The sequence below is a fragment of the Callithrix jacchus genome, chromosome 2 (genome assembly GCF_049354715.1).
Source record: "Callithrix jacchus isolate 240 chromosome 2, calJac240_pri, whole genome shotgun sequence".
In the NCBI taxonomy this organism is placed as follows: Eukaryota; Metazoa; Chordata; class Mammalia; order Primates; family Cebidae; genus Callithrix; species Callithrix jacchus.
The window spans coordinates 36,096,365-36,121,467 of NC_133503.1; the positions used below are offsets into that span (position 1 = coordinate 36,096,365).

Consider the following 25,103-nt stretch of genomic DNA (forward strand, 5'->3'; position numbering starts at 1 on the left):
AAGTGAGGTAAACAAATTGGGACTTTATCCCAGGTATAGCACCATTGAGAATTAATGAAATTTTGGATGTAGGGTAGAAGCTAGATCACAGGCAGGAGAACAGCTGGAGGCCCTGATAATAATCCAAAAATGAGAGAAGGCAGGGCTATAAATAAAGGCAATAGCAGCACCACATTGCTATGGTCCTGAGGCCCCTGCCTTCAGCCTGCACTCTGCAAACAACACATGGGTTTATGTAAAGCCAGGCCCATTCAGCAAAAGCTGCTGATTTCAGGAAAGACAGGCAACACATGTCTTTGTAAACAGAAATAAAGGACAACCTGACTGCAAGAAACAAGGGGTCCAGAAGCCTTAATGTGAGTGTGAAAACTGAGCCTGGGCGGCTGTTTTCTCTCTGCGGAATTCATACACCAGAGCCAAGAAAATAAAGTACAGTACAGCATGTGGGCTGCAGACACCCACCTCCAAGCTGCATGGACTGCACATGATTCCTCCACCAATCCAGAGTCCCATCCTGACACAGTTCAAGAGCTGAATGACTCTGGAACAGGGAGGAAAGTAGCGGGGGAGCCATTCCAAACCCTGCCTGCTCCCTCAGCTGCCAGATCAGGTAGACCTATGGCCCTCCACCCTGTTCTCTCTCCTCTGATTGCCAATGAAGCCCGTGAAAGGCCTCAGTACAGTGCCCTGGGGCAGAACAAACAGGTAAAGAAAAACAGGGAAAAACAGTATATTTCTCCTCCACCCATAACACAGGCTCCACAATCTCTCTCTTGAGTTTATTGAGACACACAAACAAAAACATGCATACACAAGGAAATCAAAAGTTATTAAAAAGTTCATTAATGAGGGTCCAGTTGGTAATTATACTGCCAAAGATAATCAAAGATAGCCAATTCTTTGTCTAATGAGTTAGTCCTCAAAAAATAAGACTAAAAAAAATACAGCAGCCAGATTGTAAGAACCAAGAGATTCAGAAGCCCTCACAGCAGTGTAAATCAGAGCCTGGGCTGATTGTTTTCTGCCTGTGGAATTTGCGGTTGAAAGTCAGGTTAGGGTTTTGTAACTTTGGGATAAATAAAAAACTCCTGGAATTGTATGAAAATATTTTTTTATCTGTATAAAAGTTCACTTTTTCTAGGGGAATGACAGGTCATTTTTATCAGATTCTTACAGGAATCTATGATTCAGAAAAGGTTAAGACAGTTTCCTAGACAGGAGGTCTTTAGGAGACTTTTCCTTGCTCCTTTACATGACTCTTAAATTTCTAATTTTCTGTAAGTAGTACTTAAAACTTAAATAAGCAAGAAAAAAATGATGTGAAAGAAAAACTAAGGGCTCAAAGACAGCACTTATTTTCTGAAAAAGCTTGTATAATCCAATCTTATTATCTTCTGAACCAGCAAAAATAACTAAACCAAACTAAGACTTTAGTTTAAATGGGGCCTAAAAATAGTCATATTAGTCAATACTGTGTACCAGACCCTCTGCTAAGGTACACTAATGTTTACCTGACTCATATTATTTCATTTGACCCTTGAAACATGTCCAGAAGGTAGACAGTATTACTTCCAGTTTACCAATTATAAAATTGGCATTTCAAGAGGTATTTACTCATAAATTCTAAGAGGCAGGAGTAAGATTTGAACTTTGGCCTAACTCTAGACCCTGTGTCATTTCCAATACATCCCTCAATAAAATCTCATCCTAACTAATAACCTTAATAAAAGTATTCCCAAACTCAAGGCCTTGGTCCAAATTCTGAGGACAAGTTAGTACTTAATACCTAACAAAGAACCAAGTAGCTAAGATCTTGCCAAGCTTATTTGTCAAGATATCCTTAACACATAACAAAGTGCTTGGCATAAAACAAGCACTTAAAAAATATTTATTGGAGTAGAAAGAAAAAAAGAGAGATTCTCTTGACATCTCATAATTCCATGGGCTTCAGTAATTCTGGAGGAGAAAAACCATCAAGGACTTGGTCGTTCTTGCTCCTTCACTCATCTCTAATAGTTTGAGAAAATATTTCTAGAAAACAAGATGAGCCATGTAAGTCCTTCCATCTGTGTGGTCAACCCAAGTGCTCTCTTCTGCTAGCTCTTCCCAAGGGGCCCAGAAAGCCACCTCAGACTCTGAACTTTCAGAGAATGGCTGTCAGCTGCACATCTTTTTAGCCCTTTGCATCTTCCGCTTATGATCTGTTAACATGCACGTCCCGTTTCTCCAAAGAGAGCATGATTCTCTCAAGGGCAGATATTTGCTCATTTATTCATTCAGCAAACATAAATCAGATGTGTCCTCATGTCTCAAACACTGTGCTAGGTCCAGAGAATACAACAGCTAACAAGTCACAGCCCCACCCTCATGGAGCTCAGTCTAGTGGAGAGAGAGACAAGAAAACCAATAACTGCAAAAGATGTCAGATGTTAGAAAAGGAGACTTAGCTTGAAAGGTTCTTAAGCCAGAGATTCCTGTACCCTAAAGCTGCATGCAAAATCATGAGCACACAAGAACACAGGTTTTCTCTTCCAGGGAGAGAAGCTATTGTTTTCATCAGATTGATGCATGATGGTTAAGAGCCACTGATCTGGAGGAGTCATAGTTATTCAAAAGAGAAGGAAAAATGAGGAAGAGTATCCCAGACAGACAGCATAGTGTATAAAAAGGTCTGAGGTAACAAAGGATGTGACCTGTCTGGAAACCACAACAAGTTCAGTCTGGCTGGAACACATTAGGGAAGAATGGTGAGACAGGGCTGTAGATGAAAGCAGGAGCTGGACCATTGAGGGACTTACAGGCCATGCTAAGGAGTTTACACCTCATCCTAAGAGCAACAGGGAGCCCCTGATAGATTTTAAGCAGGTAAGGGATACATGAGATTTTTATACTGGGAAAAGCACTGTAGCCACAGTATGGAGAATGGATTGGGAATGGGAAAACAAAGCAGGTGGCAGATTGACCAGTTAGAAGACTGATGCAGAATATCAGGTTAAGGATGATGTTGGCCTGACTGTGTCTTGAACTTCTTTAAATCCTCAGACCCTTAGGGCTTTGCACTTAGCAGCCTCTGAGAACCACAGAGGGCCAAGAAGAGTAAGCAATCCCAGAAGCCTATTAAGTAAAAGGTTCCAAGCCTTCAATCTAGATCCTAACAAGCACACTATGTGCACAGCTGAGATCTTTTTAGGTGGAAGACTGCCAAAGAAGAGAAGGAGGGAGGAGTATGGAATGGAGGAGTAAAAGGAAACCTTTCACAATCACAGAAGACTCAAGATGTCTAGAAAAATCGCTAGCTCATCTTCCAGATCATTGGTATAAAAACAACCCTATTATTAAGTAAATAAAGCCTGGAGAATGAAAAAGGAATAGACCGGCTGGCAGGTCTCTTTGAAGAACACCACAGCTAAACCACCAACCACCCCTACATAGTCATATGTCCTAAAGGACAAGAAAATGGAGTGTTCAAGAGTCCTTATGTCATAGAATACCTTCTTGCTTCTAACTTGAATTAGTGTTGTAATTTAGTCTCATGTTCTGGGTAGAGAGAAAACAGAAAAATTCTTATCTTTTGCACAATGATTCTTCATGGACATTAAGATGGTTATTGACCTTTCTTCCCCCTAATCCTCATCTAAGTCCTGAAACCTGGGCTGCCAACTCATTCGGCCAGAGCTGAGTACGAAGGCCAAAGACATTAACCTCACAGGAGAGAAAGAAATACCCTGCCATCTCCTTGAATCCTGGCCAACCTGCTGCAGGTGAGTGTTCTGGGTCATTTGACTGCAGATCGGGGAATGGACTTAGTTCACAGGTTCTTATGTCACATTGGGAGTGAATAGCAGTCTCTATTCCTAGGTGCCACAGAGTCCTCTGTTGAACCATAGGTTACCCTATATCACCCGTGAAATAAGGACATTCCCTGTTCTGCCTTTATCCTAAGGCCTTGTGAGAATCAAAGGAGACAATGAGACTGTGAGAGCTGGGACAGCAGGATCCAGCAGAACCACAGTGACAGACATCACTTCCTCACCCACTCCCCTTGGAATCTCATCCCTCCTCCCTCTAGAAAGATCTTTCTGCCCAACTGGAAGCACAGGGAGCACAAAGTCAGGAAAAAATGTCTCTGTGTCATTACAAAGTGACTACAAAAAAAAAAAAATCAACCCTAATCACCACCCCCCAACCACATCCGCAAGAGTTTTAAAAACGATAACGTGCTCTACAGTAATAAAAGTAGACTTTATTAAGTATCTATGTAGTGCTGAGTGCCTTATACCCATTACCTATATTTGTTCCCTTGTTATTGTTATTATTCCAGTCTTTTCAATAAGAAAGCTGAGGATCAGAGAGGAAAGTGAATTCTCCACACACGTATGCAGTTGAGATTGGAATCCAGGTCATTATTACTCTAAAGCCCTTTCCAAGATACTGCACCATCTCCCAATACAAGGTAGAATTACCAATCTTGTGTTTAATCCTTAGCAAAGAGGCCTCCACATCACCAACTCCTAACCTCTTCTATGAACATTCACAAAACATTCTTTACCAATAGTTTATCTCCAATGGTGATCTCAGTTTTAAGGCCGAGCTACTCCAAACCCAAACAAGTCTACCTCAGACCATCTTGGTCAAACCAGCTGCACCTTAATGGAGAAACCACTGGGACTGAATAGCAGTCTTTATTCCTAGGCACCACACAGTCCTGTGTTGAACCACAAGCCAAATCCCTGCTCAAAACACCTGCCATTTCTGCACGGAGAGTAGCATTATTAGACAGGATTGCTGGCTCCCTCACCATCAAATCTGGATCTCCTGGGCCAGAAAAAGATGTCTGACTTTATTGTGATATGATAGGGACAGGAAGAAGAAGGCCTGTGTCACTGCCACTTAGCCCAAAGATGACTAACTCTAGAAGATAATCACATGGAAGGTGAACCCATTGCTCCTTAATCCCAGGCAGCCTCTGACACATCCATCCCTTTTCTCTGAAATATTCTATCTACCTAATCTCTGACTCCTCAGGGGCAAACCTCTCAGAAAGCAGACCCTATCTACTACAATTACTACCCTACAACCTCCCTGAAGGTCCACTTTGTCTAAGAAAAGAATTCTATTCCCTAGTTCTCCCTCTCTCATTGTCCATTGCCCGGTAATCAGTTTTGCTGAGCTGCATGTTATGTAGAGCTCTTCAAAGGCATCAGGACACCATACAAACACTGGGAACACAGACACCGGCCACAGGCCAGGGTCTGGTAAAGTCTGGCTTGCAGCAAAGGTGAAACAACAGTTCTACGCAAGAAGTTCATGCCTGGGAAGAGACTAAGACAGCCAGGCCCTCATGGTTCTGCTTTGTGGATGATTAGTGCCTACTCAAAGTCTAAGCCCCTTGTCTCACCCCCAGAACTTTCCTGACCTGTCCTCCCTATTTCTACTCACCATATATTCAAAGATGCCAGTTGAACATCAGCCTAAATCTAATAAAAACTGGACAGTAACTCCTCTCTAAAAAACAAAAACCAATCTAAATCAGCCACTACAAACAGTACAATAGGACCAGACGAGTGGGACAGATCACTCCCAGGACTTCATGTGGGATGGAAGCCCAAGTGTCTTTTAGCCATTGCATGATTATGGGCATAAGACCCTAAGCCCATATATTCTTTAGACCTCAGTTCCTTTAACACCATAAAATGGGGGGCTGTATCTAGATGACATGTAGGTCAGGGATCCATATGGAATACAAATACTATATAGTACACAGAAGCCATGATAAAAAGAGAGAAACACTGATGAGGAGATCTGGGGAAAATTGCTTCCTCTGGGATGGAGGTGCCACATGGGGAGGATGGGGAAAGAATCTTAAGTATTCCATCCTTTTAGGAAAAAGACGGATGGAACACAGAACTACTGGCCTCCACACTCAAGCAATGCTGAAAGCAATGAAAGGCAAATAGGTTGACTGCTCACCCCAGATCTTCTCGTAGACTGTCTGGATTGGGACACTCTCTGATAGGCACTCAGATCTCAGTTTCACAGTGAGTTATTGTCCACAGGACAATTACTACTACAGGACATGGTCAAGGAATGTGGGATTGGTATTTGGAACCACATCAGGACATTTGGAGAATATGAACTCAGGGGACAAAAAAATAAAAACATTTAAGCTTGGGTAAAATATCATAATCACACAACTCAAGTCAGAAGACATCCTGTATTTTATATTCCTTTTGGCTTTAAACATACTGATAGAAATGGACTTAACGAGATTCAGCCTCTTACCCCCAGCACACAATGCATTTTACATGTTTTGAAGCTGAACCTGATAATTAGAATAAAATTTTGCAATGTTACTGGATATTTTTAGTACCTATTTACTGAGGTTTAGGCAAGATCAAGGGGCCTTAAAACTATATAAATCTTAGATATCTCACTGATGGGAGCATAAGCCAGTACAACTGTTCTTTAGATCAGTATGGCACATGTCTCAAAAGTCTTCAAGGTGTGTATACCTTTTAACCAAGTACTTCTTATTCTAGAAATCTATTCTAATAAAATAATCAGGAATATAAATAAAGATTAAGATGCAAGGATTCCCATTATAACAATATTTATAACAAAATATCACATAAAACTATGATTTCCAATAAAGAAGGAAATGAATTTTTAATTAGAGTATATATAATGGAATCACATGAAGGCATTAAAATTAGGTTGTAACTGCAATTTCATTGACATGGAAGGATATTCATTATATACTGCTAGGCTCAATTAAACAAATTTTTATTGAGCACCTGCTATATGGAAGACCATGCTAGGCAGCGGGGACATGGTGGTGAATTTTAAAGGTACAGCTCTTACTCTCATAAAGCTTATGATTGACCAGGGAAATCAAATATTGAGGAAGTAATAAGATGAGTAGTAATACTAGAGTGAAGCATAAAGTACCATGGGAGTAAGTAGTGAAGGAATTTAACCTAAGCCAGAGAGGACATAGAAGGCCTTCCTGAGGAAGCAATGCTTAAGCACTAATGAAGGATGTACAGGAGTCAGGCAGGCAAAGAGACAGAGGAAAGAACATTCCAGGAAGATGAATAGCAATTTTTAAAAAAATACATACATCAAAAAAGGCTATTTTGGCTGGGAGCAGTGGCTCACGCCTGTAATCCCAGCACTTTGGGAGCCAAGGCAGGTGGATCACTTGAGGCCAGGAGTTCAAGATCATTTTGCCAACACGGTGAAATCCATTCTCTAATAAAACTACAAAAATTAGCCAGGCATGGTGGCACACACCCATAGTCCCAGCTACTTAGGAGGCTGAGCCACAAAAATCACTTGAACCCAGGAGGTGGAGGTTGCAGTGAGCTGAGATTATGCCACCGTACCCCAGCCCAGGCAACAGAACAAGACTCTGTCTCAAAAAAAAAAAAGACTATTCAACTGTATATATTAAATGAACTCAAATATATGTTTTGTATATGTACACATTTATAAATATAAAATCTAAAAAGATATAAACCATACTCTTACCTAGATGTTGTGGTACACATAAGTTTTTACTTTTTGCTTGCCCACAGTGTCTGATTTTTATCTATAATAAAACACATGAATAGTATTTGGATGGCTGGGTGAATGGATGGGCGGAAGGATGGACGGGACCCAGATTCAACGGAAGGTTAGGGCTGGGCATTGCATCACCCTGCTTTCTTCTCCTGAGTCTCCTGTCCCTTCAATTCCTAGAATCTAAGAATGCCCCAGAAACATTTTTTCTTCCACTTTGTAAAATCACTTCGGTTTTGCTATGACACTTCAGCTACTTCACAGGCAAGTTCATTAGCAGAAAGTGGAGCCAGTATGACAATTCATTGGAATTCCAAACAGATTTCTCTCCACACTGAACTTTCCAAACCCCACACACAAAGGATGACTGGCAGAGCTATTTATTGAAGTTACAGCTAAATAACTATTGTAGACAAGATGAACTATTTTAAAATAGAGATGGATGAAGGAAAGGGGGAAAAAAGGAAATAAAGGCCTTGCAACTAGGGTTTAAGACAAGTCAAAAGGGAATGCAGCTCAAAATTTCCAGATACTGAACTTAGCTAGTTTTCCAGGCTACAATGTGAAATTCCTGACCCAAAGATGAAAGTGAGGTAAGAGTAGCTTGGTCCCTTAGCAGAGGCACCACTCCAAGTTGAGACAAGCTCCTGGGGGACACACATGTGACAAACTCTCAATGCACAAATCACAAGTATCTCCCAACAAAACCAGTCTTGCTCAGCTGTGTAACATATTAGGAAGAGGGTTACACTCCATTCAGCAAATGTGCCTTCACTCACGCATCCTTAGCAAGCTTGCGTTCATTCTTCAGACATTCACTTATTTGGGCACAGAGGATTCAACAATAACAAGACATGTTCCCTAAATGCCCAAAGCTCACAGTCAAGTGCAGAAGACACTTCATTCACTCATTTAAAAAATATTTGTGTCCTGCCATGTAGCAGGTGCTCAGGATATGGTAACAAACAAGCCCAACAAGGTCCCTGTCCTCCTGGGGCTTATATTCTAGCGAGGAGAGACAGGTACAAACCAAGATGATTTTCCGATAGTGATAAATGTTATGAAAAGATAAAGTCAAGTTATAGGATAGAGAGGCTTGGTGTGGAACTATGGCCAGAGTGGTGAAAGGGGACCTGCCTGAAGAGACATTTGCAGGATGAAAGCAGCCAGTTACATGAGATACCAGGGCATGGATATTAGAGATCCCAGGAAACAAACAGTTATGCACAGTGACATTTGCCATACTCAGAACAGGCACAGGCACTTGGAAAGCATGTAGAAGGGACACCTGACCCATTCTGGGGTGTCTCACCAAGCCCAGATGGCCTCCTTCTGTCAGCAGTGATTTTATAAAGCACTGAAGGTACCCGGTTCAGGGGAGGTGCTGAGAACTACAGACAGGAAGCTCGGCTGTGGGTTTCAGGTAATTCAGTCTCAGAACTAACAGATGGGATCGATTTGGACAAGGCTATTGGACATGCCCAGGAAACAGGGACCCTGGAAAGTTGGCAAATGTATTGAAACTGAATGCCAGATATTGATTATACCTATTTCTCATCCCCCTCAAGCCCTATCATCACTTTTCCAACTCTCCTCCACACTCCTATAAAGGCTAAAGGAGGCCCAGGGCCCCTGTCTGGAATGAAGGGCTAAGGAAGGACAATATGTAGGCCAGCTGGTAGGGTACTGGGTCAGCTGCCAGGAAGCCAAGTCCCACTCATTCACTGTGACCTTGGGCAAGTCTCTTCCCTTGTATCAGCCTCAGTGTCCTCCATCTGCAAAGTGAGAGACCAGAAGGCCTGGCCATGAGCCCAGGAATCTACATTGCTAACACCCTTCCCCACATGACGATGGTGCATGCTGAGTTTTGAGAACTAATGAGCTATGTGAGTGTATTTTTTTTCCTCATGGTAGAAAGGGCTACATGCCCAACTGGCCTGGACGTGGTTGTATCAAGTCCTCCATGGCACAAAGCACAATATCTGGCATAAAGAAGCCCCTCATGGTGGGCTAATGGCTTTCTCTTTCCTCCCTCCCCTCATGTCACCACCCTCAACATTCTCCCAGTAGAGTTGCAGCCCCATAACCATGGGTTAATGTTGGCCGCACACCATACCTGTGAACATCGCACAGAAGTAGGGGCTGCAGGCTGCCAGGACCACACGGTGGGCTTCTATCTCGACATCTTCTGCCACAATCATCACGTCACACAACAGCTGTTTACTGTAAGACACCAGGGAGGGGACAGGATGGGTCACAGCACGGACACCTACCCTCATCTTATAAGGCTATTTTTTTCTCCCACCCAGATTTCACACTATTACTACACAAAGCTGTCATAGGGACTTGATCTATGTTGAGTTAGACAGGGGGATGGATTCATCAACTTTTCCAAGTCCCTGATATACCTGGCATTCATGCTTTCCTAAGGTACAAGGAGAGATCCAACTAATTGGTGGCTATAAATTCAGGGCTACTTTATTTGTCTTCACCTCTCTGTTCCCCAATTCCATGAAGTCTGATTGAGAATTAAGGGTTTAGTGACTTAGGAAGGAATGGCAAAAGCTTGGGGCTGTCATTCGAGTGACTGAGTGAATGCTGAGGAACATGAGCACACCACTGAAGTGTGTCACCAGCAAGACCACGTACTAACAATTCCCCAAGAGACGCATTGTATATGCAACATCAGTAAGAGGCAAGCCAGCCTTAGGTATTTCTCCTTCCACCCAGATTTAACACTATCAACAAGAAGACTCTGCCCATAAACACAGTGCTCCCTAAAGACCTGTGTAGACTCCAATCACTGCAACTACTTAAAAATACTGTAATTACCTTTATTTTTGTCACCCCCACTGAACTCACGAAGGGGCTTGTCTTATTTAATATTGTATCCTAGACACCTGGCTGCATACCTAGCACATAGCAGACCCTAAGTTTTTACTTAATAAATAAATTAATGAATGAAGTGTGATCAATCCACATTCATAGGCAGAGTGGAGATATGACTACTTTAGAGATTGATAGGGTGTCACAACCTCCCATCAACCCAAGAATGTTTCCTTCATTACTCTTCCAAGCTCCTGTCATTCCTGTTATCAATATAATAGTGAATATTTATTGATTTCTAAGTCCCAGGCACTGTTCTAAGCACTTTTTTACACATATTACTTCATCCATTGCGCCACAGAGTCGGCTGCACATATTACTTCATTTAATCCTCTCTACAACCCCATGAGATAGGGCTAATTGTTATGCCCATATTACAAATGAAGAAACTGAGATCCAGAGAAGTAATTTTCCCAAAGTCACACAGAAAGGGAACAGTGGAAACAGGATTTAAATGAAGCCAGCTGAAGCCCAGAGCCCATGCTCTTAACCTCTGTGGTATCCTGATCACCACTCATCCCTCCTTGAGCTTAAAGCACTAGAGAGAGGATGAAAGATAAGGAAGACAAACACACTTCAACTGTGAGTCACTGGTAGTGGTTACTTAGCACGCTCCCCTGATTTAAGAAGGCTGAGGTCATGACTAGGTTTTGTGTGAGAATGTTGAGGCCAATTAATAAGTCTGCCATGGTTGACAGATGGAAGAAAAGCTCCATATTTGCCGTCTCTGGTATAGCCCATTAAGTCACTGTCAACTACTAAGAAATTTGTTTGGGTTCATACATCAGACGAATAGACTCATAAGGTCTGAGAAGGCTGGAGCTGCAAATGCTGTTAGAGATCATCTGGTCTATGAAACTCGGAGAGGTGAAAAGATGCCCAAAGCCACAGAAGCCTAAGTCTTGAATCCAGCTCTCTTCACTACAGATACAGTGACTTTTCCACAGTACCACAATGCCTCATGATTGGCTGACACTTGCAATGAGAAAACACAGAAGACAGGTTAGATCCAACGGGGAGAAGTAGTCAGGAAGCGGAAGAAGGTATCAGTAAGGAGGTTTCCTTTGGGCACCAACAGGCAAAACCGGGGGATTGAGACCTTATCTGCAGTGGGCAGCAGACCCTAACCACCAACTGTATCAGGATAAACCAGTACAACCAGGAACAGAACTGGCTCTGTCCCTAACTGGTTAAGAGACCATGGGCAAATAAGCTCACCACAGTTTTCACACCTGGTTTAGCTGCCTTTGGGGCACATATCATGGGGACCAAATGGAATTATAGATGCCATCTGAAAATGGCATTTTCAGTTCCATTAAATTTTATTCTAAAAATGTATTTCCAACATGAACAGACTCATCGTGGACATTTTTACTTATATTAAGTATTTTAGGAAGAAAATTGAGTTATCACTGCTATTTAAGAGTAACCACAGTTTGGGAGGCCAAGGCAGGCATATCACTTGAGACCAGCTGGCCAACATGGTGAGACTCTGTCTCTACTAAAAAAAAGTAGCCCGGTGTGGTGGCAGATGCCTATAATCCCAGCTAATCAGGAGGCTGAGGCATGAGAATCGCTTGAAATCCAGAATGCAGAAGTTGCAGTGATCCAAGATCGTGCCACCACACTGTAGCCTGGGTGACAGAGCAAGACTCTTTCTCAAAAAAAAAAAAAAAAAAAGGAACCAGTTATATCCAGTTATATATTTTTGGTAACCTATATTTTAATCAGAAAATTGTTGACAGAGAAGGGTCAGAAATGCTGAACAAATGTTCAGTGCCAGGAGCTGAACAAGCAAATGTCAGGGCATGTTACCTTGCACAAATCCAGGGAAGCTGATAATTCTTGAACAAATGGGAAAGAAACAAAAAGGAATGAAGAATAAAGATAGAGAATCCACTTAAGCAAATCAATGACAGCAGTTCTGATGGGTGGGAAGTGTGTCTTAAGGCCAGAGAAATGCTAACCTGGAAAACTGGCCAAAAGAAACTTGCCAAATACTTAAGATGGGCTTTCCCTGGGGGTGGGGAAGCCTGTCTGCACACTGGAGACATCACTATGTATGCACACTACATGGAAGAAGGAAGTAGTAGCTCTAAAGCACTGCATGGCTCACAAGCACTCCTATTCAATTTACCTGGGATCCTATGGGATCCTTTTTTCTGAGTTATCACACTACTCCAAAGGACAATCTTGAGGAGAAAAAATGTAGAACTAGACACTTCGCCATTTGTGGAAAAGTACAATGTAAGGTTAGGAAGGAGCTGAGGCTCTCAAATCAAGCCTCTCAAACCTCTGCCTCACCACTCTCTAGTGTAGACAGGTATACAATACACTCAGAGTGTCACAGAATTGAGATGTGCTGTAAATCAGATAATGCATAGTGCTAACAGAAAATATTTAGCAAATGTTAACTTTTTATATTTTGAAAAACAAATTTGAAAAAATGTTTATTTTTTTCAATTGTCTACTTCACTTTTCCTCCATATCTTCTTGTTTCCATATATTTCATTTAAGATTAGAGGTTAAGTTTTAAACATGTTAAGTCTGAGCTGACCATTGGACATGTAAGTAAGGTTATCAAGCAGGCAAGTAGTTACATGGTCCTGGAATTCAGATGTGGGAGATGGTTGAGAGGTTAAGGAGAGGAATAATCAGCAAAAAAAAAAAAAGACAGTGTGTAGCTGGGTGCGATGGTACATGCCTCCTAGATGCTGAGGAGGCTACAGCAAAAGGATTGCTTGAGCCCAGCAGTTCAAGACGAGCCTGCACAACATAGTGAAACCCCATTTCAAAAAATATGATGGTGTGGTACTAGTATAAAGATAGCTATATAGATCAATAAAATAAAATTGAGAGTCCAGAAATAACCCCATATTTATGTTCAATTGATTTTTTTGACAAGGTGGCAAGATCATTCAACTGGGAAAAATAGTCTTTTCAACAAATGGTGCTGGAACAACTGGATATCCATATGCAAAATAATGAAGTTGGATTCCTACCTTACACCATATACAAAAATTTACTTAAAATAGTTCAAATATCTAAATGTAAGAGCTAAGCCTATAAAAACTCTTGGAAGAAAACATAGGGGTAAATCTTCATGACTCCAAATAAGGCAACAGTTTCTTAGATATGACACCAAGAGCACAAACAATAAAAGAAAAAATGATAAATCAGGTATCAAAGTTTACAACATTTGTGCTTCAAAGGATGCCATCAGGATAATGAAAAGACAATCCATAGAACGAGAAACAATTTTTTGCAAATCGTCTACCTGATAATGAGATTGTATCTAAAATATGTGAAGAACTCAAACTGTTACAACTCAATAATAGACAGAAAAATAACCTAATTAGAAATGAACAAGAGATCTGAATAGACATTTCTCCAAATAAGATGTAGCAACAGCCAATGAGTTCGTGAAAAGATGCTCAACACCATTGACAATCGGAGAAATGCAAATCAAAACCACAACAAGATACCACCTTTCACTCACTAGGATAGCTATAATCAAAAGCACAAACAATAACAAGTGTTAGAGAAGATGTGGAGAAATTAGAACCTCACTGCTGATGGAAACGTAAAATGGTGCAGCTGCTCTGAAAACAGTTTGGCAGTTCCTTCAAAGATTAAAGTTGCTATATGACCCAATAATCCCACTCCCAGATATATACATAAGAGAGATAAAAACATACATCCATCCCAGCACTTTGGGAGGCAGAGGCGGGTGGATCACGAGGTCAAGAGATCAAGACCATCCTGGTCAACATGGTGAAACCCCATCTCTACTAAAAAAAAAAAATACAAAAAATTAGCTGGGCACAGTGGCGTGTGCCTGTAATCCCAGCTACTCAGGAGGCCGAGGCAGGAGAATTGTCTGAACCCAGGAGGTGGAGGTTGCAGTGAGCCGAGATCATGCCATTGTACTTCCAGCCTGGGTAACAAGAGCGAAAGTCCATCTCAAAAAAAAAAAAAAATACATCCACACAAAAACTTGTACATGAATGTTCACAGCAACATTATTTATAATAGCCAAAAGTCAAATGTGATATATCTATACAATGAAATATTTTTCTGCAATAAAAAGGAACGATGTACTGAGACATGTTACAAGATGAATAAACTTCAAAAGCATTATGCTAAGTGAGAGAAACCAGACACAAAAGACTACACACTGTAAAATTCTAAAACAGGCAAATCTATAGAGACCTAAAGTAGACTAGTGGTTACCTAGGGCGGATGGGGGGTGGTTGTAATGATGGGGGAAAGTACGAAGGAGGTGATTGCTAAAGAATACAGGGTTTCTATTTAGGGTGATGAAAATATTCTAAGATCATGATTGCACAACTCTGTGAATATACTAAAAGCCATTAAATGGTATACTTTAAACAGGTAAATTGTATGGCATCTGAATTATGTCTTCATAAAGCTGTTACCAAAAGAAAAACAGAAAGCAATGTGCTAAGATGGTTCATATCAATAATAAAAGCATAGTGGCAGACCATCAAAAAAAAAAAAAAAAGATGAGAGCAGAGAACTGTTTGCAATAGGGAAATAGGAGATTAAAATTGACAAAATGAGAAAAGAGACTGCACATGGATTCTACTCATTGGTTGTTTCATTCTCTCTGCCCCCTTCTTTTCAGGCAGGTTAGGATGTGCTATTCTAAGAAGGCCCACATCATTTCTCCTGACACATCCTTACTCCTGACTTACCATCCAGCCAGCAAATGAGGTTGCTGGATGGATGGTAAGTCAGGAGTTAGGATATGTCAGTAAGAGTCACTAGAGCTCTGCCATCCAGAAGCAGCAGCTGTGGTCTGGCCAAAGCAGAGCAATGAAGTACAAAAGGAGGAAGAAGCCTTGGCAGTTACCATGCCAACAGCCCATTCTCTACCATGTAGGTAAAAAGAATAGGAAACTCATGAATTGTGTGATTCATAAACTGCAAAGAACATGTGTGCTTATACCAAAATAGTTATGTGAAAGCAATGCAAGAAATAATCCCAAGTCCCTTTAATATCATGTAACATTTCATTAGCATAACCCCTGGATAGCAAGATGCTTTAGCTCAGGCCTCCATAAGTACACCCAGCCTCTCTCTAGTTCCCATTAAACTCACTCAGATCAAGAAAGTATCAATGCAGGTCCCCTTCCTCCCTGCCTCACCTTTCCAATTTAGTTTTTAGAAGTTAGCCATTTAAATACCCTGGAATTTGATGTAGCCTTTCAATAACATGCAAACACAAACTTCGTTAAGGGCAAGACTTTGGTCCTCTTATCTCCTACCATATTCCTGAACCTAGCACAGTGTTTAGCACATCATCATCATCATAGCTAATGCTTATAGAATATTATGTGCCAGGATCTCACAATATCTAAGGAATAGTTATTATTATTATTCTACAGGCTGTTCAAATCAGCAATTCTACTTCTAGAAATTACTTTTACACAGATAATCATGAATGTGCACAAGTATTCAACAACAGTAATATATGTGCTGTCACTGTTTTAAGCACTTTATTCCTTAATCTTCTTAACAAGCCAGCAAAACTGGTACTCTTTTTAGCCTCATTTCATGGTCGACAAAAGTGAGATCTGGGAGATTAATTAACTTGCCCATGGTCACAAAATAAGTACTAGAGCCAAGATTTGAAACCAGAGTCTATGTTTGTAACTGCTGTGTTATATGGCTACAGAGGTAACCATAGCAGGGGGTTATTTATATGAGGAATTGGGAAAACCTAGACATCTGACAACAGGGAATTCTTTTTAAAAAATAAATCAAAAATAGAATATCATTGATCCACTTTATATTGTAGAACAATTCGTGACATAGAAAAATTTGTTCAATATTGTTATAAGTTAGGTCGACACATAAATTTTTTTTTTTTTTTAATGAGATGGTTCTCACTATGTTGCCCAGGCTGGCCTCAAATTTCTGGGCTCAAGTGATCCTCCTGCAAAGCTGGGATTACAGTCACAAACTCCCATGTCCAACTAAGGCATTTGTTTGTTTGTTTGTTTGTTTAAAAGAAGAGAAAACTTTACTTCCTATAAAGGTTACGATCTGCAGTGTGGCTATTCTGACAGGCTAGGAAGCACAGCTTTCAGCCAGAAGCCAGAAACAGATACTTTGAGAGAGGGGCAAAGGAAACAGGAATGTATGGTAATCAAGGTGGCCAAATACACATAATCAATAAGCTATGGAAGAAATCATGTATATTTATGAAAGAGAAACGTGCACATACGCAATTGAAGTTCTTGCTCTCCAAGTTCAAAAGCTAAAGTAATCAGAGGATGGAGTTTTCAGTCCTCTGACGTCAAAAGGTGAAACAGAGGCCGTGAAACCCCTTACTGTGCATTCTCAAAAGACTAACCAGAACCACTCCTGTGGTCGGTGGTCTCTTCTCAGGCAAAAACGGAAGGGCAGTGTCAGACAGTTTGTTGATATCAGTGGTGGAGTCTTTTGAAAGGATTGGCTTTTGTTAGAACCTAGGGGAAGGAAGCTTAATCATGGTTACCAAGGGAGGGAGTCTGACCCCTCCCATCCCATCATGGCTGAGAACTCCATTTTCAAAATTAATCAGGGGTCCCCTTGGCCAACAGATGGTCTGTTCTGTCCACTGGGGGGCTTAGAATTTTATTTTTAGTTTACATTCTCACCCTGTTGGACAAGATCTGCCAAGGGCAGCATCTATGGCCAAACTTTTATTTTGTCCTGTATCTTTACCAGGGTAGTGTGCCTGCCTGCCCCTGTCCGTCCTGTCCCTTGGTGGGACCCTTATGGACTAGGACTTAGAGCCAAAAGACTTGTATCCAATTTAAACATTCCCATCAGATAGTAATGGAGGTGGGCAGGCAAAAGATTTTATGGTACCCATCAACCCATAAAATCTTTTAAGCAACATAGCCAAGAATCAAAGCCAAAATGCAAAGTTACAAAATTGACTTCTCTGTAAGTTCTATACATTGAGCTACTGTAAGCTTGGTCTTAGCTACAGACTTGTGGCCATTAGTTATATAAAACATAAACATTTGGCTGGGCGTCATGGCTCATGCCTGTAATCCTAGCACTTTGGAGGGCCGACAAGGGCAGATCACCTGAGGTCAGGAGTTCAAGACCAGCCTGGCCAACATGGTGAAACCTCGTCTCTACTAAAAATACAAAAATTAGCTGGGTGTGGTGGCAGGTGCCTGTAATCCCAGCTATTCAGGAGGCTGAGGCAGAGGAATTGCTTGAACCCAGGAGATGGAGGTTGCAGTGAACCAAGATTACACCATTGTACTCCAGCCTGGTCAACGAGCAAAACTCCAACTCAAAAAAAATATACATATGTATAAATAAATAAAAATTTGCTAAAATGATTTAAACTAAGGAATATAGAGACTTTTATTGTGCCACAATGTCTTTTGCAATGAGACATATATTCTAAAGAAGAGGTATATCGTCCAAAGTTTTACAATGATTACCACTATGTACTAAAATTATACATGACTTGTTGCTCATCTATATATTCTAAATGTTCTATAATAAATATGTTTATTTTACAAAAGAAAAATTTCAAGGAAAATCTATGCCTAAACCTGAATTAAAATTTTCCCAGCCAGCTAAATATATACAGATCGTGGTCCCTTTGAAACAACAAACAGAGGGAAAATAAGATTATACGCTTAAATTTCAGCAAAGGACTATGTCTGGTATTAGAACAGTGTTTCCCAAAACAAGTTTCACAAAACACTTGCTCTCTATACAACAACCATCAAAGAAGGCACTACAGTCAAATACATGTGGAAAACCCTTGGTCAGACAAGTTTACTGTAGGACTTTTCAGAGTGTTTAATATGCCAGTATATATTATGAGCCTCAGAGAGGGGTACAGTATACAGCATTCTTCAAACTCACTGGGGCACAGAGCTCTTTTTTCTGACAGAGCATCTTAATGGAACTAGCATTCCTCAGAACAGAGTTTGGCAAATGCTGAATTATACAAAAGAGAAGAAGAAGTAGGACTGTTGGAGAAGGTTAAATCTAAGTCAATGCTTTTGGGGAAAGAGAAAAAACTAGTAACTTGTAACAGAAGTAATAGAACTTAGAATGTCTTTTTAAAAAATTAGTTAAGAAAAAGGGGGCTGGGCACAGTGATTCATGCCCATAATCCCAACATTTTGGGAGGCTACGGTGGGAGGATTGCTTGAGCTCAAGTGTTCAAGATCAGAGTGAGCTATGACTGGGCCATTGCACTCCACCCTAAGTGACAGACTGATAAGAGAGAGAGAGAGAGAGAGAGAGAGAGAAGGGGAGGGGAGAGGAGGGGAGGGGAGAGGAAGGGAGGGGAGGGGCGGAGGAGGGGAGGGGAGGGGAGGAGAAGGGGAGGGGAGAGGAGGGGAGATGCTAATAATAGAAAGTAGAGGTGCAGGGAATCTTGTGTGCATATCTATTTCCTATATTCTCCCTTTCAGCATCACTAGAGTTGACTATATCAGGCAAAACAAGGCCTGGTGAAAGACTCTTGAATCAGACAGAGGACACAAGCCATACTTAAAAGAACTAAATGAGGAATTTCAATAGTGTCTAGGGAACACAAGAAAAATTCTTCTGTAACAAGAGAATCATGCCCACAAGCATGGACCTCAGTACAGCCCAAAGCCTAAGACAGCTATGGGCAAAGCTTCCAGGAAATCTGGCAGGAGGCCTAACAAAAATTGAGTAGTGGAGCATAAGACAAATTTAATTTAACTTGGTTATTAATGCCAGAGACTGGGCCCTGTAGAAAGGAGAAATAAGAAAGCAAACATAGAATCAGATAGAATTTTGTTTAAAAGTAGTTCAACTCTGCACTCAACACACACTTCTTTGGCTATGTGCCATCTTCTCTGCCTGGAAGGCTTCTCCCTATCCCCACTACTCTTCTCTAACTCTTATTTGTCCTTCAAATTTCAGTTCAAGCATCAACTCTCTTCTCCAAAGTTCCCACCTGTCATGCTTGCTTCTGTAGCCCTCTTTAAGAAACAAATGATTACCGCATACTTACCACTTATCAGGCGCTGGACGCACTCCTCCATCCTGATACCTATTTGTACTATAGAAAGATTATTTTCATTGACCTATTTATATTTTTTACTTTGTACCCCACTGACCCATTCCAGGGCTCACCCAGTGCCTCTGGGCATCTTTGGTGAATGAATAGAAGAAGTTCCTATGAAGTGCCAGGTGCTAGAGATAAAAATTACTCCAAAGTTGCCTCTGCCCTCAAAGAGCTCATGAACTACAGAGAAAAGATGAAATCAACAATTACATCTCACAACAGGATGAAGTATGCAATAAATAAAGGCACGGGCAAAGGAAGCTTCTGAGCTCTCTGGTAAGGAAGAGATTGCGTGCTCAGGCTTTGTGTAGAAAAACATGTACAGAAACACATGTTCAGAGCCCTGAAGCTGCCTTGCAACAAGCTTGTCAAACACGCACATTGGCCTTACAAATAGCATGCGTAGCCCTCACTATTAGCTCAGAGAGGATGAGTGTATTCACATTTCATTTCTCTCTTTACATTTAAGGAGCCAGGTATTCTTCCATTCATGTGGTTGTCTTGCCAACCTAAGTTTAGACCAGTGAAAGAGAGTGAAACCAGAAGAAAATACGTGACATCCACCACAGTCTTTAATCTGCAACTGTGTGTGGGTGTTGCAATCATTCTATTATAGATTTTCAAGCAGCTCATTCTGTTGGAAATCAAGTTTATGAACAGACTTGCTGTAACTATGAAGGATTTTTCCCCTGTGATTAATTATTAAAATGATAGGTGTTAAATACATACAAAGGAAAGACAGTTTTCTGGCAAAGCCATTCTGTCTCAACCAGACTTTGAAAGGGGAAACTAAGTGACTGAGAGTGGGTGGGAAGAGTCAAAATTCCCTAGGTGGTCGTGTTCTGACTTCTGTTCTCAATCCTCAATGAAGCTCATGGACAAGTTCCTTCTGAAAGGGCAGAGACAAGATAGAAAAAGTACCTCCGCAGTTCATTCATAACCTTGAATGCTTTCCCCATGTGGGCAGGGTTGACAGTGATCGTCCTCTGGTTCTTCTCATCATCCCCACCCTGTATCAGAGTCTGGGGGCTCAGCTTGATGCTGTGAACAGGAAGGAAGAGGGAGGGAAAGAGAATCACACATTGGTAAACCCATTCATTCAACTGCCAAAAGCCCACGCATTTACCCACCCACCAGAGGCATCTGTCAGCCTGTTCTCACACAGACCCAGTAGGAAAGACAATGTACTGGGAATTTCTTCAGATCTTCCATTGCAGGTCATAGCTCAGCTTCTTCCACCAAGTACTGTGTGATTTTTGTGACGTCCTTATTCTCCATCTCTCCATCCTGAAAATTGAAGGGGACTAAGTACTCTATCACTCACTTCACAGGGTTGTTTGTTCATTCAACAAGCATTTACTGGCGGCTACTATGCGCCAGGCACTGCATTTAGATTTAAGGGAAACAAAACAATAAACAAAGCCACCATCACTGCCCTCATGAAGCTTAGAGTTCAGTAGGGGAGAATGCCAAGTAAACATTTAAATAGGATTTACAGAAGCACAGGAGATGGCCAACTTGTTCCAGCTATGGAAAGCTTCCTAGAATCTGAGACCTGAGGAAAGAGCAGAAATGAGCCAGGTAAAGAGAAAGAAGAATAGTATTCCAGGCGGAGGAAACAATATGCACAAGGACCTGGAGGAGAAAAAGAGCAAAGTGTGTTCAAAGCACTGGTAGTTCAGTAAAACTAAAGGAGAGCACAAGAAAGAATATCAAGAGAAAAAACTAGAAGACTGAGTAGTCTTGTAAGTGTCATATAAGCAAAGCTAAGCAGTTTGGGTTTCTTTCTGAAATAATGACAAGCCATCAGAGGGTTTTAAACAAAAGTAGGGCAGAAAGCAGGTAAACAAAACTGTGCTTTAGAAAAATCACATTGGCTACATTCCAGGAAGCAGTGGAACAACAGCAAAAGCTTGTGGGAAACTGCAATCCCATAGGAAGACAAAGGATTATAAGTATTATGAAGGAAAGCCTATCTGTGTGTAGACTGAGTAAGTAGTAACTAGCAAGAGTCAACCATTATCTCAAGGCCTTCTGTATTAAAATCAAGAGTCCAGGGTATGGTGGCTGTTGCCTGTAGACCCAGCTACTCAGGAAGATGAAGTAGGAGGACTGCTTAAACCCAGGAGTTTCATGCTGTTGCACCCCAGCCTGGGCAACAGAGCAAGGCTCTGTCTCTTGAAAAAAATGAAAGAGAGAGACAAAATACTCAAATCGCCATGGGGTTCCAGCTAGTTAACCAACTACTACTCAACAACATCTTTCAACTTTATGGAAAGTGGAGAGAAGGAATCAAAAGAATGAGCAAGGAAAGGTCTTTCTCCCCAAATTGGTGAAACTATTCAGCTCCCATGTCAAGTGTGAGACCTTGGCATTATCTGTTTGAACCAGGCTAAGCTCTACTTTGCTACTAGGAAAACAGAACCTTCTCCACTTGTGTAGATTTGGGGACCCCATAGTTCACTCCAACTTTAGGACAATGAGGGTACTCTCCTTTGATTTTCCCTAGTGAGCCTCTATCCATGCCACCACTTAACTTTGCAACCTTGCTAGAGAAAGAGGCTTCTATGATTCAGAGGACATTTAAGAGGCCTGAGAATCACTATAGATCTCACACTGGGGTTCATAACTATTGGAACATTTCAATACAACCAGCGTGGCAGACCCACAGCTTGCCTGACCATAACAGACTCCTTTTTGGCTCCCTTCCTCACAGTCAGTTCATCATACAAATGTAAGCCATGAGTATCTGAACTTTGGGATTGTTTGGATTCTGCCTACAAGGAAGTTAGCTGAACAGAGGAAGATATGCACAAAGGAGGATGCTTAGAGTTGCGTGTTTAAGCAGGTACAGAAAACCTCAAGCCAGAAAATGTGATCAGAGAGGGGAAGCAACCAGCAAAGATGAAAATTTTCCTCAAAAGATGAGAAATTCCAAAGCATAATTTATTTTATAGTGTCTCTCTTTACTACAAAGCTAGAAAAATATTAACTTCCATTTTCTACTAAAGGTTTAACATTTTTGCTTTGGCATTTAAGCCCTATTTTATCTGAAACTGATTTTTTTTTCTTCTTTTGAGACAATTTCACTCTGTCATACAGCCTGGAGTGCAGATCTCTCGGCTCAACCTCTGCCTCCTGGATTCAAGAGATTCTCGTGCCTTAGCCTCTTAAGTAGCTGGGATTACAGGTGTGCACCATCACACCCAGCTAATTTTTGTACTTTTAGTAGAGATGGGGAGTTTCATCATGTTGGTCAGGCTGTTCTCCAACTCCTGGCCTCAAGTGATCTGCTGCTCACTTCAGCCTCCCAAAATGCCACTATTACAGGCATGAGCCACTATGCCAGGCCCTGATACTGATTTTTATCTCAGGATGTGAAAGAGGGATCTAAATTTCTCCGTAAGTTCCATGTACTTAATACTTTTTATTTTTCCCACACATCTGGCATGCCACCTTAGGTCACATATTAAAGTTTCAGATATATAGAGATTTATTTCTTGACTTACTAACCTATTCCACTGGTCAGTTTGTCTGTCTCTGTACCAATACCACATGATTTCTGTAGCTTTGCAATAAGGTCTAATATCTAACAAGGAAAGTCCCCAATCCTATTGTTATTTTTGAGAAGTGTCTTGACTACCTTGTCAAATTCCATAAGAACTCAAATGAAATTTTGATAAGAACTGCATTGAACTTATAGATCAATTTGGAAAAAACCTTGATTTTTCTGATATTATACCCTCCTATCTATGAACATAGGATATCACTCCACGTATTTAAGTCCTCTTTACTGTCACTCAAACTTTTAGATTTTTCTGTATGAAGACCTTACACATGTTTGATTGATTTATTCCTAAGTATTTTATCGTTTTTATTGCTGTTTTGTGATAGAAATGATGTATCTTTAAATTATATTTTCTGACTGTTATTGTTTATAAAATGCCATTGATTTTTGCAAATTGATCATATATCTAGCCATTACCAACGTTCCTATTATTCCTATTTGTACATAGATTAAGTTAGGTGTCCTATGTAGACAGTCATATTATCTGCATATAATGCCAGAGATTTTTCTCCTATCAAATTCTTAGGCCTCTCATTTCTTTTTTGAAAAAAAGTTTGCACGGGCTAGGATGGCCACACAATGTCAAACAGAAAGGATGCTAATGAATAGTATTGTCATATTCCCACTTTTAAATATGTTTCTAATGTTCACCCATTATGTATATTTGTTATAGGATTTTTAGAAATGCTTTCTGTCAGGTTAAGAAAATTCCCTTCTATTTTTATTAAGAGTTTTTAAGTCATAAAGTTATGCTAAATTTTATAAAATGTCTTTGTGTATCTAATGAGATGTTCATATAAGTTTTTTCCTTTATTCTTGTAATATGATGAATGACACTATATTTTCTAATATTAACCATACTTGCATTCTTAGGATAAATCTATAACCTGTAAAATACTCTATCAGTATTCATTATAAATGTTGTCTTCAAACTGTGGAGAGACTTAAAAGCCAGGATGAGAAAGCATAATTAGGTATAGATCAGGAAGCCACTGAAGCTTCTTGACAGGGAACTAATAAGATTAAAGCATGAAAAAAACCTAGTGAACAGATATCATTAGCTTCACTTCAAAGATATGGAACAGGTATAAACCAAAAAGAATCATTTTAGAAGCGCTGACACAATCTCCAGTGTGGCTAGTAAACAGGAAAGCTCACTCTTCTGGTATATTGCTCTTTGCACTTTCCAGAATGGTCCAATAACGATATATCCCTTTTAATACAATATTGTGTTTACCAAAAGGTCTCAAACATAGATTGCCTATTATGAGAGGACTAATGTTCAACAAAATATAATTCACACTAGAGCCTCCCTGAAAGAGTAAGTAACTTGCTGATAACCATAGGACTGACTAGGGAAAGACAACAGTGTCCGCCTATCCATCCACAGCCCTTTCCACTCTTGATGCAGAGGCAAGGCTTGACATCTGAAGGAAACCAGGTTCCTTTTTTCCCCTGCTCCTCCATGAAAAGATACAGGATGTTTGGAGAAGATTCTGAGTCCCTGGTCTCTGGAAGGTACAAGCTTCTTGGCAACTCATTAACCTTGCAGAGAACAAGAAATTAAGTAATGAACATCTGAGGGCTCAGAGAAGTTAAAAAAAAAATCTTTACAAGATTTTGCAAATAATAAGTAATAGAGATGGGATCTGAGTTTAGGTGTCCTGAACTTGAAGCTTACAACCTATACCCTCCAGCAATGGGTACATAAATGCACACACACATATATATATGTGTCTCAACCTATGGTCACATGCCTGGGCACAGAGTTGCTAGATCTTACCATTTCATCACCTAAACCTTTTTCCCTCCATTCATACCAGATCTTAACTACTGAGACCGCAACAGATTGCCCCATCCCCACCCTATCAAGTCCTAATCCCAAGCATTCTCAGTTCTTATTCCCAAATAAGGCTAATGGATCCCCTCTCCTCATCTGTGAAACACAAACCACACTAAGGTATATTCCCACTATCTTGTTCAAGAATAATACCATAC

The 25,103-nt window shown here is 40.7% G+C and overlaps 1 protein-coding gene across 50 annotated transcripts in view; it reads right to left on the reverse strand.

The window, feature by feature from the left end:
• The window catches only part of KLHL3 (kelch like family member 3), a 297,123-nt gene that overhangs the window by 81,375 nt on the left and 190,645 nt on the right, over positions 1-25,103 (reverse strand). For 41 of the 50 annotated variants that reach the window (XM_078360226.1, XM_078360135.1, XM_078360232.1 and 38 more), the window contains 2 exons: positions 20,459-20,578; positions 9,677-9,783 (listed from right to left, as the gene is read on the reverse strand). Coding sequence is in view for 39 of the 50 variants with exons in the window: in XM_078360154.1 (XP_078216280.1) it covers positions 9,677-9,783; positions 20,459-20,578 (227 nt within the window). In the remaining 11 variants the exon portion in view is untranslated. Of the gene's footprint in view, positions 1-9,676; positions 9,784-20,458; positions 20,579-20,671; positions 20,825-25,103 lie in introns of all 50 variants that reach the window. The other 9 variants (XM_078360171.1, XM_035292134.3, XM_078360199.1 and 6 more) reach the window with 6 other exon arrangements.